Genomic DNA, 18,268 nt, shown 5'->3' with positions numbered 1-18,268 from the left:
TGATAATACTTAGTGTTATATAGGCTTCAAAGAGTGGATAACCTTAGTTTCACCTTGCTGCATCTCTATAAATGCTCCTTAACAGTTAACCACTAACTAAAGCTTTCCCCAGTCAGTGGCAGTAATTTCACTTGTCAACCTGTGTCACCTTTCAGCCGTGTGAAAATGATTGTCCTAACACGTGTACAAACTAAAACAGGACAAACACTGATTCTTATTCTACGCCTTTGTTCTGGGGATGTTTTTATCCGGAGTTATTGATCCACAGAGTCCGGGGAAAAAGAAGGCTTTGGTTTGGCTTGCCTTTACTTATATCCACTTATTAGGTCTGTGTGCGATGGTGACACGGATCTTGTTCAGCAGACCCCCTGTTGAGAGAGCACATCTAATGGAGGCCCCCGGGTCGGTCTTTACGCATCTTCCTGAGGTTGGGGAACCCTGAATCAATATGTATGATGACATAGATCAAACGAACCTGCGTCATCAGCGCTCTCCACGTCTGTGCCAATTTCAGCAGGAGGATGGACGGTCCAGTGCTGATTGTGACTATGTAGGTCTCCAACTCCTATTCCTGTAAACTAGATCATTTTGTACAGCCGTAGTCCTTACTGAGTAATGGTGCTGCTAGGGATAGAAATAAGAAAGAAAAAGAGAGGAGGAGATGGGGGCTGAGCACGGGAGAGGCAGTTTTCTGCCCTACTTAGAGTTTTTATACATTCTTCATTTTATGTCTGTCACTCTTCTCGTCCCTCCATCTTTCCTCCCTCTCTACTCTAAATTTTATGATTGCCTTAATCCCTCTCTTTTGTGTCCCTCAATAAAAAATGCCCTTGCTTTTCCTTTCTTACGTTTTTAGATATTAATCTATTTTCTTTAGTCTGATCTCTCACCTATTCATCTATATTCTTTGGTCTGATCTCTCACCTATTCATCTATTTTCCTTGGTCTGATCTCTCACCATCTTCATATTGTCCTCCCTGCTCTTCAGCTGCATGTCTTTCTTATCACCATTTCCTTTTTGCTCCTGCTGTGTCCCTTCTTACTTTTCTTCCTTTACATGTTTCTCATTCGTTCCATGATATCCTTTCACTCTTCCTTTCAACATTCTCGTCTTTATGGTCGGCCTTTCACCTGTATACCACTCCATTCACATTCCCTCCCTCCCTCCCTCCCTCCTCTCCCTCATCTCCTTTATTACTGTTACTCTTTCACCCCTCCATGCCCCTCCCTGTCACTCCTCATCCTCTATTACAGCTTCTCTCTAACTCTTATTAACCCTCTCCTCTCCTCTCTATTTGTACAAACATGTAACAAAAATTCTGATTCAGAGCACATACCTTAATTAGATACAGAGTAAAGGCGGAAGAGATTTCATAGATAGATAGATAGATACAGTAGATACTGTAGATGGAAATGATGTTACGGCTGTGTTCAGGGGAATAGCGTGTTTTATGTGACCATCAAGTTTTACTGTTCGAGACCTCTTCCCATCTGCCTGCTATAGGATTAGAGCTGCTGTATGTGTGTATGTGTGTATGTGTGTGTGTGTATGAAGTTTTACTTGAAATTAAAATGTAAGTTGTAGAGGATCAGCATGGTAAAGGAACACTGGACAATATTAATTTTTTTTTTTGGATCAGCAGTTATCTGTTGGCATGTCAGGATGGTTTTGAAATGATTTTGAGACACTTTGTTAAACCACTTATGAATTTGTCTGTACTAGTAGCACCTACTTTTCAGCCTATCCTTTATATCCCTTATACTTTATTTATTTTCCAAATTTACAAACTGCAAATATTAAATTTTAACACCATCATTCACGTCTGTGTCTAATAGTTTCTGGTGATCTATACAATGAATTTTGTCAATAGCCATCCAGTGTACTAATATATCTTATGTTTTCTGGGCAAAGTTTACTTGTTTATTTCTTATTACTACAGATAGGTAACTTACTGTAAAGTGATGTGTCATAAATGATCTTCACTCCACTGTATCATAGCATCAGGAGTGTTAATGAAGAGTATCTTTGGAGCTTGCAAATTTCAATGTGTGGACAGCCTCTCCTTTTCCCGTGATACAGTGGCAGAAAGGTTCTTATATTTTTATACGTACCATTTATCGTGATTTATTGGAAATATATTATTCACGGTCTCCGTCCGGTTCATGCTACAGTCCAGTGCACCAGCAGCTGCCTCACTCATTAATTTCTACAACAACTTACATGTCAAGCTTCATGTTTTAGCTGCATAAAACTCATGTTTTAAAGCCTTTGTTCAGCATCTGATTTACACTCATTCAAAGAAATAAAACGTGTGTGTGTCCTGGTCATAAAATCTTAGCGCATAACGGAGCGTCTCTCCTGTGAGAGTCAGTCACACTGGATGGCAGAAAAGGAGGTTGAACCAGCGTCAGGTACAAAGGTAGTTTAGACGACTTTGCTAATATTCAGCGCTGAGAGCAGCAAAGAGAAATAAATCACGATGCCCTTCATTTCCATCACCTTTCTCTATTTCCATTCAAGTTAGTTTTGTATTTAGGTAATTTTGAGACAAGTCTCGGTTTGTAAAAGTTAATAGTCTGCCATGCAGTGATCCTGCATTGCTCCGTGTACAGTGACGCAGCTGAAAAAAAAGTGCAGTAATTCGACTGACAAAATGAGGTTCAACTCGGGGGGCTTCTCGACTGGTGACTCCCATCATTGACATTTAGAGGGCAGCCCTAAATATTATTCGTTTCTCAAAGGCTCACGACACTGTAATGCCTCTGTATGTGATGAAGAGCCAATCTGGGCTTGAAACGTTGTACTCTTTCTGAATGTAATATAGGGAGCATTTTACAGTGTACAATTTTTTAGACTCAGCACCCAAACATGAAAGATGTGCAAGTGTTCTGCACACTGATTGCTCAGCCTTAAATGTTACCATAACAAAGCAACCACGCATTAAGGTAGTAAGAGTAATAATATAATGGGCTTGAAAGTCCACTTAAAACTAAGCAGCTCCTGAGTAGACCTTCATATTTAGGCTTAAGGATGAAAAATACTCCTGGCCAAATGCAGAAACCACATTGGACCCCTCAAAATAAATTTCTCTTACAGCAGTATTATAATAAATCATCATTTGAATGCAAGTTTCTCGACCAAATATGTTTTCTGTGGTATCTTAGAAGAGGATGCAGTGTTCACTAATCATATTTGTTCATGCAGTTTGTTTCAGAGTTCAGAAATTCAAAATAATTAGTCACAGGAATAGGGCATTGCCAGCTGGGACAACATTAATATGGAAAAAATAGGAGACTATGTGGAGGAAAATACCATGGAAATACTGTTAGTTGGGCCTTCATGTTTGCACAGTTGCCTAAAAGATGTGTCCTTGTCTCATGGCTTCGAAGCACATTGTTGTGGAATTGAAACATTTGTAGTTTTTGGCAAGCATATCCTGTGTGGGTACATGAAGAACAACCCTGTGTGGGAACATGAAGAGCAAACCACCAGTATTAATAAATCCTCTACTTTGCTGTGGTGTCACCCACTAGCTCTATTTTTTCTTCTGTTCATCAAAACAGGTGTCATTGACGCAAAGCACCTCACGCAGTTGGTCAACATGAAAGGAGACGAGTGAATCCTTGTTCAGTGTGTAGTCAGGTTTTTTCATAGACACTAGCAGACGTATAGCAGACATATGGCTATGAGTGAGTGAGAGAATGAATGAATAAACTTAGCATGTGAGTGAGTCACATGAAAATTGTACATGTATGCATGGCAGCGTCTACAGACGACAGAAGAAACCAGTGTTCAACTTTGTGAGCTGCTTTGCATCAATGAAACTGTGTATATTTGTTCAGTTTGCAAAGACCTGTTTGCAGTTATTTACACATAATGAGAAATGACAGTCTGCCACTGATAAATGCACATTAGAGGGGCGGGCAGTGTCGTAGGTTGATTTATGATTGCTGTGAAATATTCCAAAGTAAAGTATTGCTTTCTCCTCTGATCTAACAACAGTCCCTCTTTGTCTCCGTCCCTCTCTCTCTTTTTTTTTATTGGTTGCTCTTTGTGTCAACATGTCTTCTGTTTCCAGGGCATCAAGGCGCATGGGAGCGCTACTTTGTCGTCAAGGAGACAACTGAGTGAGTGTCTCTGTTCTGATATCACCTGACTGGACGTGACTGTGTCTTGTAGTGGTCTACCTTAATGTACTGTACTAGATTGGAAAACAGGGGGTCTTTGTTCTGAGGCTTGATTAAACTACTTGGCTCTACAGGTCAATTAAACTCTGATCTGCAGTTGTTTTACTTCACAAATCTACCAATACAATGCTTATTCCATTTGTCTTTCACAATCAGAATCGGTTGAAGTTTTGAGACCTTTGATATAATTTTGATTTGGTTTTATACACTTGAGTTCAACATTCATTAATAACTATCTTAAGTGGAATGCTCTCCAAAAGTATCTGCTGGTGTAAAATAATGGACAAATGTCTTCACGGTGATGAACATACAATATACAATTACATCAAGTCTTGTACACTCCAGGACATATCTGACTGTCTTCCATTCAAAACAGATAGTTTCACAGAATCCGCTGCAGGTTGTGTGAAGTAAAACAATGGTGGATGGGTGAATATGAGCCGGTTTATGTATAAATCAAGTCCTGGTATGGAGACTCTCTGAGTAAAGAATGCCTCCTGCACCGCCTTGTCCTGTAATGTAGACAAGAATGCTGCCTATTGTACCTATCTTAACTAACTTTACCCCAAGGGATGGTGACCCAAAGGGATCTTGACATCAAAATGATCTCTTTTCTGGTTGAATCAAAACAGAACAGCTCCGTCTCTTGGAAGTCGATCTAAAAGCCAAAGTAATATTTTCTGTGGTGTAAGTCAGTGGGGGGAAAAGTCTCTGTTCAAGCATAAGTCAGTGGTACAGATAATTTCTCTTGAATTGCAATTCGATGGTGCAGATAATTCCTGTTATAAGTCAGTGATCTTGACAAATGACATGGTTACAGATATTGAACAATGAGAAGTACACTACAGTCTGCATATTCTCTAAGCTAAGAGGGCATCCAAGTGCCTAACATGCCAAATCAGGTGTATTTTGATTTTAGCTCATTTGAAAAGACCAAATTGAATATTTTGCCCCAGTATACTACCCTGTATTAAGAGGATGCTATAAAGAAGACTGGTACATGGCATCCTAACAAGTAACCAACCAATCAGGGATTACAAAGTATAATATGTGGTCACCATAGTTTTAAAGGTGCACTTTCTTTTTCTCTCCTTTTCCTGAAATGTTTTCAGTTATGGAAATTCATCAACTACCTGGCAAAATTTAAAAAAACCAAACAAAAAAAAAACACTCTAGCATGAGCCTGTTGTCGTTTTATGAAAATAAAGGAAAGCTCATGATTTCAGGCTGCAGACTGTATTAAAAATTTGCATTTTAAATACTGTATTGTGAAGCACTACACAAAAAATATGATGATGCTCAGGAGTTCAGGAATTTCCCAAAGTGAAAATGCCTCCGGGAAGGAAAGCTAAACAAAGTGTACTTTTTTCTCATGTCTATTCCCTGCCTACCTGCCTACCTACCCGCACTGTACTCGATTGTACTGAAGTCGAGCATGCTTTAGGATTCAGAGCACCAACGTGTGAATGTCCCAGCCTTCCTTTTCCTGTTCATGTATGAACTTTAACCCTGCCTGTCATTGCACTATGAACTGTAACCCCACCTGCCACAGCACATAGAACCTTTTATTGACCCATGTGACCTCTGACCTCATCCAGACAGGCTTGAACCCCCCTTCACCCTCCTCTCAACCACACTCAAATTACATTACACACGCATAGACACGAGTACATGCACATACAGTACATGCACACAAAGACCAGACTCCACATACACACACTCAGTATAATACATCTAATGTTAACCGTAAATTACAATGCACCTGTTCCTGTGGTTTGCCCAATTTTGTGTGTGTGCACATGTGCTTCTCAGGGAAATAACCCCTGTATCTGAAGGTTAAAGCATAAAGAGACAGTAAGAGCCATTAGAGCTTCATTTGTTTGCCCCATTTGCGCAAGGGCACCTACGCACTTCCATGCCTATGTATGCGTGTATGTTTATCTGTGTGTGTGTGTGTAGTTGAGTTATTTTTACACAAACATCCAGATTTGCTGCAAGAAATCCCTCATCATCTTGTTGAGTGTGTGTTTATGTGTGTGCGTTGGTGATTCTTTTTGCTCATTAAACTCCTCAAGGACTGATAGTACTGCTGCGCTGTTGAATTATTAGTCACTTCTGGACCTGTTGCAGGGCAAACAACATTAATGAGCCAAACCTCATTTATTCAGCAAGGTGAAACCAAGTGGCAACCATGTGGCTGACTGCTGAAGCCAGGTCAGCCTCATGATGCGCTTCTTGTTGTGTCCACTAGATGCTTGTGTCAAAAAGACACCGACTGTATAAGTCAAGGAAAAGACCCTGACTTCTCTTTAGGAATTCAAGGACAGTGTTTTTTAGTAGCTGTGGCTAATTGCACCTCATCTTATGTGTGTCTTGGTGGCAATTTTGTAAATTATAGCTCTATAAAGAAGTCATCAGGGTTAAAGAGGTGTATGTTTGCGGGCACTGATTGACAAGTCTATTAGGCTGTAACAACCTGTGACGGTTTCTGCTTGTTCACTTAAACTGAGCTCCACTCGTGCTCCACCAAATTTGGATTGTCATCCTCCAAAAAAAATGACAATGTGACAGAGTGGTAAACTCAAATTCTAGGCATTAAGAGGTATTTTCATAGCTACAGATGATGTCACAGACACTACATCTTTGTTATTCTACAGTCATAAAACTCTTGAACAAAGTCGTAAACAGTTACTTCAGGATATAGTGGTTTGCGGTGCCCCATAAAGACCTGACAGGGACAGCTCCAGGTGGACCAGAGCTGTCTGAACTTTTGTACATTCATTTGAATTGTAAATACATCAACTTTTTGTGATTAAGTGCCTTGTAAACATACAATTTCATTTGTTGGATGTCAAACAAAGTTAGTACTTGTGTTTGTGTCTTTGTGTATTGCAGGGGTGGTCCACTTGTATACACTTATAGTGTGTACATATATATATATATATACACATCAGTGGCGGCTGATGACTCAAGAAATTGGGGAGGACAGGAGGAAAACCAACATGGAATCTTACAACAAACCGCATCAAACTATATCATTGTCCCACCTGATGAAATCGGGAGGGGGCAATTTTATATGCCAATAAAACTATTTGCTTGAGTGGTGAAAAGGCTGCTTCTTTAAAGACATTTAGCATATACATATTGTCTCTAAACAAAGAGGAGCTCAGTACGGAGCACGGATCAACTACAATCAGTTACACCACTAGTTAGGCCTAACACTTGTTATTCTAGTTACTTTAAGCTTATTACCCAATATACCGCTCGGCTTAAAAACGAACTAAAGAAACTGTCAGAAGCAAGTAGCCAGACCTCCTGCACTCATTCACTAATCATACAACATCAACAGGTGACTGAACAACCACTCAATTAAAAACGAATGAATGAGTGAGTCCAGCTCACTGTAACAAGCAAACTAACGTTACCCACAACACATTATATGATCTCTGCTGCATTCTTGTTAAGGAGATAAATTCACACAAAAGCCACACAGAGACATTTAACCATCAGAGATTAAATTCGCGACCAAAGAAACAGAGAGAGAGAAGCTGTATCTGACTCACGTTATCTGACGTCTTCTTTCTTTCATGGAGATGAAGTATTCATGTTATAACATCCATTTGTGACTTGGTCATCTTGTTTGTTAGTTAACAGAACTTTATGGCTGCTGCTTAACCAGTCTGATATCATTAGCAACAATGACAAACAAGCTAACTCTCCTGGTTGTTTCTCCGGTTGCTTCTCTCTCCAGCCTCCCCGGCAGCGTCCTGCTGCTGCTGCGCTGTCCAGTCCAGATAATTTCTCCCGTTAGCTTAACAACAGTCCTTAACAGTCCTTCCATGGATGTATAAAGAGTCCTTCAGGCTGCTACAACAAGCCAGCTGTTGCATTGGTTAATGCAAGGAGCTATCTACTGCTGCTACTCTGCCTTACAGTGGAGAGAATTGAAGATGAAATTTGGAAACTATCATTGGACCAACTCGATGTCAATATTGCATTCTGGTTGTTGACTGGTAAGGGAGGACGTCCTTCCTTGGAGCGTCATTTTACGTGTCATGGCCAATCACAGATTAGCATGAAAAAAAAAGAAATACATTAAGTCCTATGTAAGAGATCCTGCCCTGCGGAGGTCAGCAGGCACCCATCCTCCTCTGTCCCCCACTCCACCTCCACCAATTGCGCCTCCCCCCCACCACCACTTCACACACTGCCCTTTCTCCTCCCGCCCTGCAGGTGTCGCTGTTGAAGCATTTTAAACAGAATTTCAGTAATGGATTTTTTCAACTAAATATTCTTTTTTTATATTTTGATCTCCCTTTTGCATACATATATATATATATATATATATATATATATTTGGAATGGGTAGCAGGTGGTGGAGAGAGAGAGCGAGACCGAGAAAGATTTTGTGAGTGTGGGTATGCAAGCCTGCCCAGTGGCAGTCATGCTGAGATGAAAGATTCCTATACCCAGGTGGAGGTCGCATGCCGGAGGAAGGGTTGTATGTGTGTGTTTTGCACATGTGTGTAAGTTGTCCCTTCTGGGGTTGAATGAGGGCAACAATGATTCCCTATTATGACTGTGTGTGTGTAACATACAAGAGGCATATGTTACATGTGTGGCTGTATCATGTCTTTGATCCTCTGTTTTGGGTTCCCATTGTGGTTCCCTTGTTGCCTGCCTCAGACAGGCAGATGAGAAAGTACAGGTGTGTGGGTGTGTGCATCTGCGGATGTGGTTTCCAGCTAGAGACAGATATTGTCAAGGTAAAAGTGGATACATCCAACTGGCCCCTGCCATCTGCAGGTGGTACTTTTCCGAGGATACAGACTCCAAATCATCCCCCAACAACCACGCTTCACTGCCACACAAGATCCACAGTGGTGGGAGCTTTCTGTGTGGGGGTGTGTGTACATGCATGAGGCTAGCTCCAACGCTGGCTAGCTGCCAGATCACTTATCTAACTCTGATCCACAACGCTACTCGCTGTGACTCCTAATTATAGACAGAGGCACTCAAACAGACACATATACACACAGTCTCTACATGCTCTCCTGTGTACCATTCACACTAATGAGGCGCTCTCCCTGAGGAAGCAACCACACTGCTCACGGCTTCTTGATAGAGGCCACCAGGACCACCCTCTCTTCCAGCCTCCCTTCTAGTTTTCTAGTGAGATAGTCAGAGAGAGAAAGTTACGCTCATGCATACGTATAGACAGACACAACGACCAAGGGAGGGAAGATTAGTTAGATAGAAGTTGGAGTGTAAAGAGAAAAAAAAAAACCTGATGCTGAGAGAAGTATGAGAGCTGAAGAAATGCAGTGAGAAATGGAGCAAAAAAAGAGGGGATGAAAGAAAGCTGCCGTGGGGAGTGGAGAGAGATGAGAGAGACGGACTGCCAAGAAGTGAAGAAGCCAACAGATAGAGATCAGGATGAGGGAATGGACGGCAGGGGACTTGGAATGGCTTGTGAGAAGAGCAGAGAAGGAGGAGAAGAGATGGAGAATATTTGTTCTGTTTACTTATTGAGATCCAGGATGCATGATCACAATCCGCCCGCAGTCCCACAGGCTTTCTCTGCTTCCCTCTATCTTTCTCTCTCCCTCCCTCTCCTTGTTTCCTCCTTTATCTATCTGTGTTTCCTTTCCTCTTCTCTTTGTCCTCCCCCCACCTCCTCCCCCTGTCATATTACAACAGGGTGAGGATGGCACTCAGTCAAATGCTTAAATCCTTCAGGATTGGGTTCAGGATGCATTAGCATGTTATACATCGCTGTGCAATATGTTGTTTTTGATAAAAATTATCCTTTCACATAACACTGAATGACTTACTGCTTTAAGCCTAAATCTGGATTTGTTAAGTCTGTGCATTAACAAGTTATTTACAGCTGCCTAGCACACCTTTTTTCAATGAATCCGTTTGGCATTGGGGAAAAAAAAGTTTATTTTCATGTACACAAAAAAGTAAACCTCAGTGCAAGCGACAACAATACAATCCATTTCGCTTGCCTTATGTGTCCCTCAAAGCTGGATGAAACATTCCCAGGCAACAGGCATCCATAATTAGGTGTTCGGTGTGTCTTAACTATTCCTTCTTCCTGTGCCCTCTAAATAACTTTATCAAGTAACACCACTCCTGTCTACCACCGTCAGAACAAAGCAAACAGAACAGGACAGAAGGGACTGTGGTGGCGACTGCTGCGCGCCTCTCATCCCAACTAACCCCACCTAGCCCCAGGGGCAGCACATGGGAGAGAGGGGGTTGTCAGCAGAAGGTGTGTGTGTGTGGGTTTGTGTGTCTAAGAAAGAAGAGAAGGGAAAGAGAAAAAGTGTACGTGCTTGTGTAGGAGTCTCTGATCTGTGCCCCCATATATGGCTCTCTCTCCCTCGGGCAGGGCATAACAGCACAGGGAGGCGGGCACCTAACTGGGCACAGATGGTACCAACAGACAGACAGGGACGGTGGCGACATAAACATGTTAATAAATAATTATCTGAACAATGACACTGGGTACACCGGAGTAGGCGGAGGGGGACAGAAGGACGGGAGGGGAGAAAGAGACCAAGGAGGGAGGACATGAGGGAAGTGGAAAGATGAGGACAGGATTTGAGAAGGCCAGGAGAAAGAGTGACAGAGAGGGTAAAGGAATAGGACAAGATGGCAAGATGGGATGGGGGGAGGAGGTGAGGACAGAGAGGAAGCAAAGAAAGCTAGGTGAACAGTCAAGTCAAGGACAAAGGAATGAAGTACCGAAAAAAAAAACAGACTAGGTCAAACCTAGTATATGGCTGAACCATACATGGTCAATATGTGAAACTGTGGCCAATTCGTTACAGGGATAGTCAGTTGTAGTGTCTATAATGTGAATTCCTGGATATTAAATGTTCATCTACAATTTTCTGTAGTGGTCCCAGTAATATTTGCTGGTAAAGTGTACTGAAGTAGCATATCACATGACATAGTTAAGCTATGATTGAGTAAAAAAAAAAAAAAAAGTTGTAAATGCATTTGCAAGAACAGTACTTTCCACTCATATCTTGGGATGTTTGATTCGAGAGAGAATTTATTTTAATTGTATGCCTAATTATACATATTCTAATTACCTATCTGTTATCTCCCCCTGCTCTTTCATCTGTTTCTATCTGCGGATGTGTTTTGTCAGAGTGATTGTTATTTGGGGTGCTTTAACTGTGCCCTCTCCCTCGTGCCTCTGTGCACCTTTTCTCTGCCTCTTTCTCGGTCGATGATCATGGAGGCTTCGGTGGAAATTGTAAATGAAAGTTTTGATCGCATTTTGGGTGCAAATTCAGGGACCTCATCTCCGCCCAGTTATCACAGTTACAGTCAAATCAGGTGCACATGTAGAGCAGCCACCCCACACTAAACAGATATAGGCTAACACATGTGAGTCACATGTTTGACCTGCAAGACTCGTGTTTTAATGCTGCTCATCATTTGTGATAAGAAAATGTCAGAGAAATAAAAACTTTGCGTCCTGGTATTAGTTCAGTTATAAAATCCAAACGCACCACGGAGCGTCTCTCTTGCTGGCTGCTGACAGCACTGCCAGCCGGAGAGTCAGTCACACTGGTGGTTGAGGAGGTGACGCAGACAAGGAGTCAGTTAAACAGGAGTGTAACTGACTTGACTGCATTCAACACTGGAGCTGAGAGCGTCAGAGCTCGGAGCAGGAAACACAGTCACTCTGCGTCACGCTGCTGTCCTCCACTTCCATCATCTCACGTCGATTCGACCAATGGTGTAATTTCATCTCTCACTCACTTGCTCGCTCACTCACTCACTCACTCACTCACTCACTCACTCACTCACGGACAACCACGGTCCATAGGGCTGGTCCATGGCCGGTCAAGCCAAAAATACAAAGGGGGCTATGGGAAAAAATAAAATGTACAAGCATGATAAAACAAACTAAAGAGAAAACCGGTGGGTCTTGAGCTGCTTTTAAGTGTCCACAGATCTTAAGTCCAGTGGAAGGGATTACCAGAGTCCAAGGGCTACAACCTCAAAGGCACAATCTGCTTTTGTTTTATGTCTGGAGCTCTTATAGAAGAGTAAAAATTATTGGGCAGGGTTACGGTGGAAAACAAAATGGAGAGATCAAAAGCAAAATATGACAGGAAATGGAAGGTAAGGAGAGCAGAGGGAAGGGGATCAAGTTGAGAGAAAAAAGACTAAGTGACAACTATAAATTCACTAAGATAAGGTAGGAAAGAGGGTAAAGATGGTGGGGAGGGGGTGAAAAAAATGGAAAACATGACAGTAGAGAAAAGAGGGAAGTCAGACACTGTACATGAAGAGGAGCAGTGAAAGGCAGATGAAAGCAATACTGTTCAGTGATTTAAGTTTACTGCGTGTGTGTTTCTTGCCTCCAAGTGTGTGCGTATGGTCTTCACCACAGCACACAAGTAATCCAACGTGTGTGTCACATTGCTGACCTATAACTGCTCTTATCAGTAATGAGTGAAGAGAGATCCTCTCTGCCTCTTGGCTCCTTCTCCTCTCCTCTCCTTATCAAACTCTCAGTCTTTCCCTCTGTTCCTATTTTTTTCTGCTGCCACTTGCTTCCCTTTCCCTCTATCATTTTTTTTTCTCTCCATCATTTTCTCTCCCCCTCCTGCTCCTCCCTATTTCCCAGCTTTCAGTACCAAACACCATATCTCTGGTCACATATTAATTTATTTGAGTAGCGGGTTAACATAATTAGGGGCCCAGAGTTTGATTGCAGCAGACATGTGTGTGTGTGTGTATGTGTGTGTGTGTGTGTGTGTGTGTGTGTGTGTGTGTGTGTGTGCCTGTGTGCATGCCTGCTGGCTCTCAGCCCCTTTAGATATATTCTCAAAGGTCGAGACCAGATTAACATTTTAACTCAGGCGTCAAGAGACATTCCTCCCTCTCCTTCCCTCACTTCCTCACTCCTTGCTCTTTTTCTTTTTTTTTTTTTGCCATAGAAGTCATGTTTCGCTCCTCTAAAGTTCCCTCACTGTTTGATGATGCAGTCACACTGTGTTCATCACTATATTGCAAGTTAAGTGTATGCCATATTTTCTCTTTACTGTGGTGCCTTTTGCACATCGTTCCTTGCTTTCACCTTGAATGATTAATTCATAAGCGCTCCGATCCTCATTAGATATTCTGCAGCTCTAACCCTATCAAAGAAGCGAGTGCAGCTCTAAAATGGTCACACTTGCAGTGGATATTCTTTCTAATGGGAGAGTTCCTCTAAATATTCTATTCTGCACATTAGCCATTCACTACTTCTTCTTAGATAGAAGTATATATGGATTGCCGTATATGGCAATGGGCAAATAGTTTTGTTTTTTTTAGCATCAGTATTGTCAGAACTGTAGTTACAAAGCATGGTAATCTATTTAAGCTCTGTTTAATCTATTTATATCTATATATCTATTTATATATCTATTCATTTTAACTTCTCTCCCAGAAAAAAATCATGACAATTTGTTTAAACATGTAGTGAGGATGACAAATAAGTGAGAGGTTTACTTCCTTTCAAATGTCAGAGGATTTAATCTCATCTATAGGAAACCTCTTTTGACTTTGAAACACTGAATGCCTTTAAAGTTGTGTCTCTAAAAAGATTGTAGCTTACTGCTTTGTAGAGGACGGCAGCTGCAGTATGTTGGATTCACAACAGGTTAAACGGATTCCAGTGTGACCCAGTTTCACAGCAACAAAAGGTATCAAAGTGTCCATAGAAACTTTTCAAACCACTCCTGCAGCACGATCCACTCTGCTTTATGTTCCAAACACTCATATTTTCATCAAAGTATGCCTAAATTGACAGCCATTGTCACTGAGGTGGTACAAGGTTTACCTTATTGTTGTGGACCAACTTAAGCAGACGCAGTTGAATGCTTGTTGAAAGCAGGCATGCCATTTGATGTGTATGGTTTTCACCTATGTAGGACATCATAATATGCCTTATATTCTGGTATTATATTTTTATTCTAGCCGCAGTGATTTTTGTGCTAATAACATGTTGTAATAACATTATTGTTGAACATAACATTGTCCTTAAGAGAGTCAAAAATACTTAGTAGCCTATTTGTCATCACCTATAGATTGGGTATGAGGCCATTTTACAGAAATCCTAAATTGAACTGGCATCTCCACCCCTCATCCTGTTGTCCTGGTCTTTGATCCTCCTCTCATCTGCCTCCATTCTCCTCTGTCCCTTTTCCAGACCTCCTACTGTCTTGGCGCCCTCACCAAGTGATGTTCTCCAGTTTACTGTCCTATCTCCTGCACTAATATTCGACTAATGCATTTTTTTCTATGTATGCGTGGTGTGTGAATTTATTATAAGCCTGCGTGTGTGTCTGATTGGATGTGTGTTTTGTGTATTGTGTGTTTGAGGATAAGATTGTAGTGCTGTATAGTGGCTGTGGTTTTAGCCCGTGCTATGTGTGTATAGCACAGGCCCTTTTCTTTGTGACTTTATTTACTTTTTTATATGTGGCGCACACACAAACACATAAAGGCAGTCACACCAATCTCTAATGTACTGTCACATGTAATCTCTTCGTAGTATTGGCTCTGTACATCATAAACGAGTTCAAGTACGCTTAGTCTCTTGAACACTCCTCTGAGAATCACAGCAATTCATGCGGCGGTATTGGGGCTCGCTTCTTTGTATGTGACTATTGTCTGTCTGTAGCCTATGTGTCAGTGATGTTTTCTAAATGGTAAAATGTTCACAGCTGATTTTTATTTTTGAACTGTGTCTTTTTCAGTCATTATTGTGCACTTTCAAATGACAGCTCGCACTCATTTTTGGTATTAGTCTTTTGTTATGCAAACATTTTCATTATCCACTAGTCACAAGTCAAAGAGTTCATCACAAACATATTCCTCTTTTTGCTGTTCTTTTTAGTCTCTGAAATGTGCTGTTCCTTGAGTCCACATACGGGATTGTTGTGTTTATATATGTGCGTAGGTTTGTGTCCGCATTTACCCTTGATGTTTTGTGTACTCAGACTTCCTTTACGTGCCTCCATGCTCCCATTCATGTTTATCCATGTGCTTGTATTCATTTCTGTATTCCATGTTCATGTTGCACCTCACTCATCTCACTGCGCCATCTCTCTTGTGTCTTCTCTTATGTTTTTCCATCCATACATGTCTCCCTCCATTTGTCTGGAAGCAGTAAGCAGCATGGTATGACGGAAGAATTAAACAGGTATGGGTGTCTGGGTTGGGTCACACTGCAAACCTGGGTCTGAAATTTGGGCTGTCTCCCAATCTTATTTGTTTTTATTACATTCCAGCTATATGTTTGATATCTTATCAGTTTTGTTACAAAGACCACCGTCATAAAAATGAGTTATAAAACCCATATGAAGCTCTAGCTCTCTTTTTTAGTATTCCATTATTTTTTGTAATTGATTGATCTAGCCTTACAGGCTGTTGACTATGTAATGGTCTATTCGCCCTCTAGGCAGAGATCAGCTCACAACTGGCCCAGGTTTGTATGTGCCATCTGCCATCTATCCATCTATCATTTATCTAACCATTCATTGCTTAGCCTGTTTCTCTCCCCAATCAAGACAGCTGAACATTTGATTTACCTTCGTTATGGCAAATGTGACCTCATGGGTGTATTCCAAAGCAATCTAATTCTATGTAGGTCTCAGTGCTCTCAAGTGGCTCTCTCATCCCTGCCAAGTCTCTCCTCCTCTCCTCTCCTCTCCTCTCCTCTCTCCAATATGGAAATCCAATTCCAGCTGTACAATCCAACATGTGGAAGACTACAGAAAAAGAGGAGAAAGAAAAAGATGACATTGATGGATTATAGAACGACAGCCACTTGAGAATGTTGAGACACTACTTTTAATATTCATTGACTTGAGCAATGATTTAAGTGGGTAGTTTCTACAAGTAACAGAAAAAAGAAATCATAAAAACAGAAAAAAAATCATATAATGGTCTAATTCTCTCTTTGACAAGTTCCACACTAATACATTTCAATTGAAAAATGTTTTTTTTTTGTTTGTTTTTTTAGCTTAAAAGATTTCCCGATACATTTATTAACTCAGACACCAGCTTCATCACCTGTCTCTAATAATACCATGTGAAAATTATACTTTGGTCATCTGATTATTAATGTACTTGAAATACCCTTAATAATCAGCATTTATCATTTATTTTTTATTTCTAATCAGCATTTATTATTTGTTGTCCTCCGTACATGATTTTCTTTTTATTTATAAAAATCAATCTGCTTGACTCAGCAGTGATTTGCATGCCATAACTACCTGTCTACAGGTAATTCATACTGAGTGAAGTCACACGTTGGCCATTTTGAGTAATGGCAGGTGATTTGCATAGCTGTGATTACATTGTAGCAGAGTTGCGTGTCATATCTCATCTCAAGTCAAATTTGTCACTATATCTAAATCTAAATCTGCCGTTGAACTGCACTCCACACATCATGCACAATTTATTAATGCATCTGACGTACCTGAACACATTTATTAATCAAAAGAATTACGTTTTGTTCCTGGAGATGTGGACATATTGTTCCACGGTATCACTGTTTTCCCTTTCGGTGTGACTCAGCTATCATCTACCATCTAGTTATTTTGGGCTGATGATGCTGTGTTTGTAATGAATGTCACACTGTTTACAGAGGTACAATGTAAAGGTCATTGTGTGGCTCTTATATAAAGCAACAGTTTCTCAATATCAGCTCACTAAGTAGCACCTTAAGTTCAGTATTTCACTAAAGCTGGTCTTCCGGTATATTTGGAGCCATTTTGATAATTTCATCAGCTGAACAAGACTGTGTTTGACAACATGCTCAGGCAGATGACAGCGTCCTCTTTATACATTACCCTATATTGGAGGAAATTGTCCGAGTGAGTCTGATGTGAATTTTTAATTGGCCAGTCAAGACACAGAACAATGCTGGGCAAATGATCTAATGAGGAGAAAGCATGGAGGATTGTTATCGTAATCGGTTTGGAGCTGCGTGAATGTGCCTCTGATTGGTGTCTCCATACTGAATATATCAACACTGAGAAGAAGAACATGCCACTCAGTTTGTGTCATGTGTGTTTGACATGATGAAAGTTACTATAGAAAAGTTTTTATTTGCCCTCAGCTTATGATGTGACATGTTTTTGCAGCGTTGATGATCAGATAAACAAAAATAATCTGTAGCCGACTGTATGAGACAAATGCAGAAGACAGCAGAACAATGTGAATCACCAGACGCCGAGATGATGGTGGTCAGCTTTCAGGCAATAATAAAGCCAGTTAGATGTACTCTGAAATTAGAGCAGGAGCATTCAGTCCTGTCCTTTAGAATTACAGAGGATCAGAGGGAGATAAAAACTGAGGGCACACAATATTAAGTTGAGAGTGCTGTGGCCCTCAAAGCCCTTAGATTCCCCTAACTCTCCGTGTCCGCCCGCCGCTGCTACCGAGTTCACTGGCTGATTGATTTGTTCTGGTCATATGAGGATACATCTGTTCAGTCAGACTGTTTTTAGAAATGAAAAACTGATGGATTGATTGATTCATCTCTAGTATTAGAGGACAGCGCAATGGACTTTGACCAGATAATTTCATGAGCGGATATTGAAAGGTGTACCTGTGTGTCATGCTGATGCATCCGAATGTGCATGTGTTACTAAGTATCTGTATATTTTCCTTGTGTGGAGATGTGTATGTGTGTTTAATGGTGTCCAAATTTGGGAATGTGTGTGAGTGTGAAAGTGGGAGAACAGCTGGTGTGTCTCAGTATGTGGGGATCTCAAGGGGAAAAGACTTAAGATTATCCTTAGAGCACAACAGGAAGCTACTTAAAGTCTCCTTGAAACTAACCAAGCACTTCCTTTAGCTACAGTACACTTTCCTGGGCTTGAGGAATTCAGGCTGTGCCTCAGCCTCAGGTTCTCTCTGTATTTGGTTATTTATTCCAGTTGTGGACATTCTAGTGTGGCTGGGCAGTTGAAATTATTTTATAATTTCAATAATTTATTCATAGCATTATATGGCAAAATCTGCTCATTTTAGAAGATTTATGCTACATGCA

At 41.0% G+C, this 18,268-nt stretch overlaps 1 protein-coding gene across 4 annotated transcripts in view; it reads left to right on the top strand.

The window, feature by feature from the left end:
• Positions 1-18,268, top strand: part of ccser1 (coiled-coil serine-rich protein 1) — a 116,429-nt gene that overhangs the window by 69,373 nt on the left and 28,788 nt on the right. The window contains exons 11-12 of one of the 4 annotated variants that reach the window (XM_042422049.1): positions 4,080-4,128; positions 15,377-15,409. In XM_042422049.1, the coding sequence (XP_042277983.1) occupies positions 4,080-4,128; positions 15,377-15,393 (66 nt within the window). In that variant the 3' untranslated portion in view covers positions 15,394-15,409. Of the gene's footprint in view, positions 1-4,079; positions 4,183-14,413; positions 14,543-15,376; positions 15,410-18,268 lie in introns of those variants that run through there. The other 3 variants (XM_042422052.1, XM_042422050.1, XM_042422048.1) reach the window with 3 other exon arrangements.

This window comes from Thunnus maccoyii, chromosome 9 (genome assembly GCF_910596095.1).
Source record: "Thunnus maccoyii chromosome 9, fThuMac1.1, whole genome shotgun sequence".
Lineage (NCBI taxonomy): Eukaryota > Metazoa > Chordata > Actinopteri > Scombriformes > Scombridae > Thunnus > Thunnus maccoyii.
This window is presented reverse-complemented; position numbering and strand designations above follow the sequence as displayed.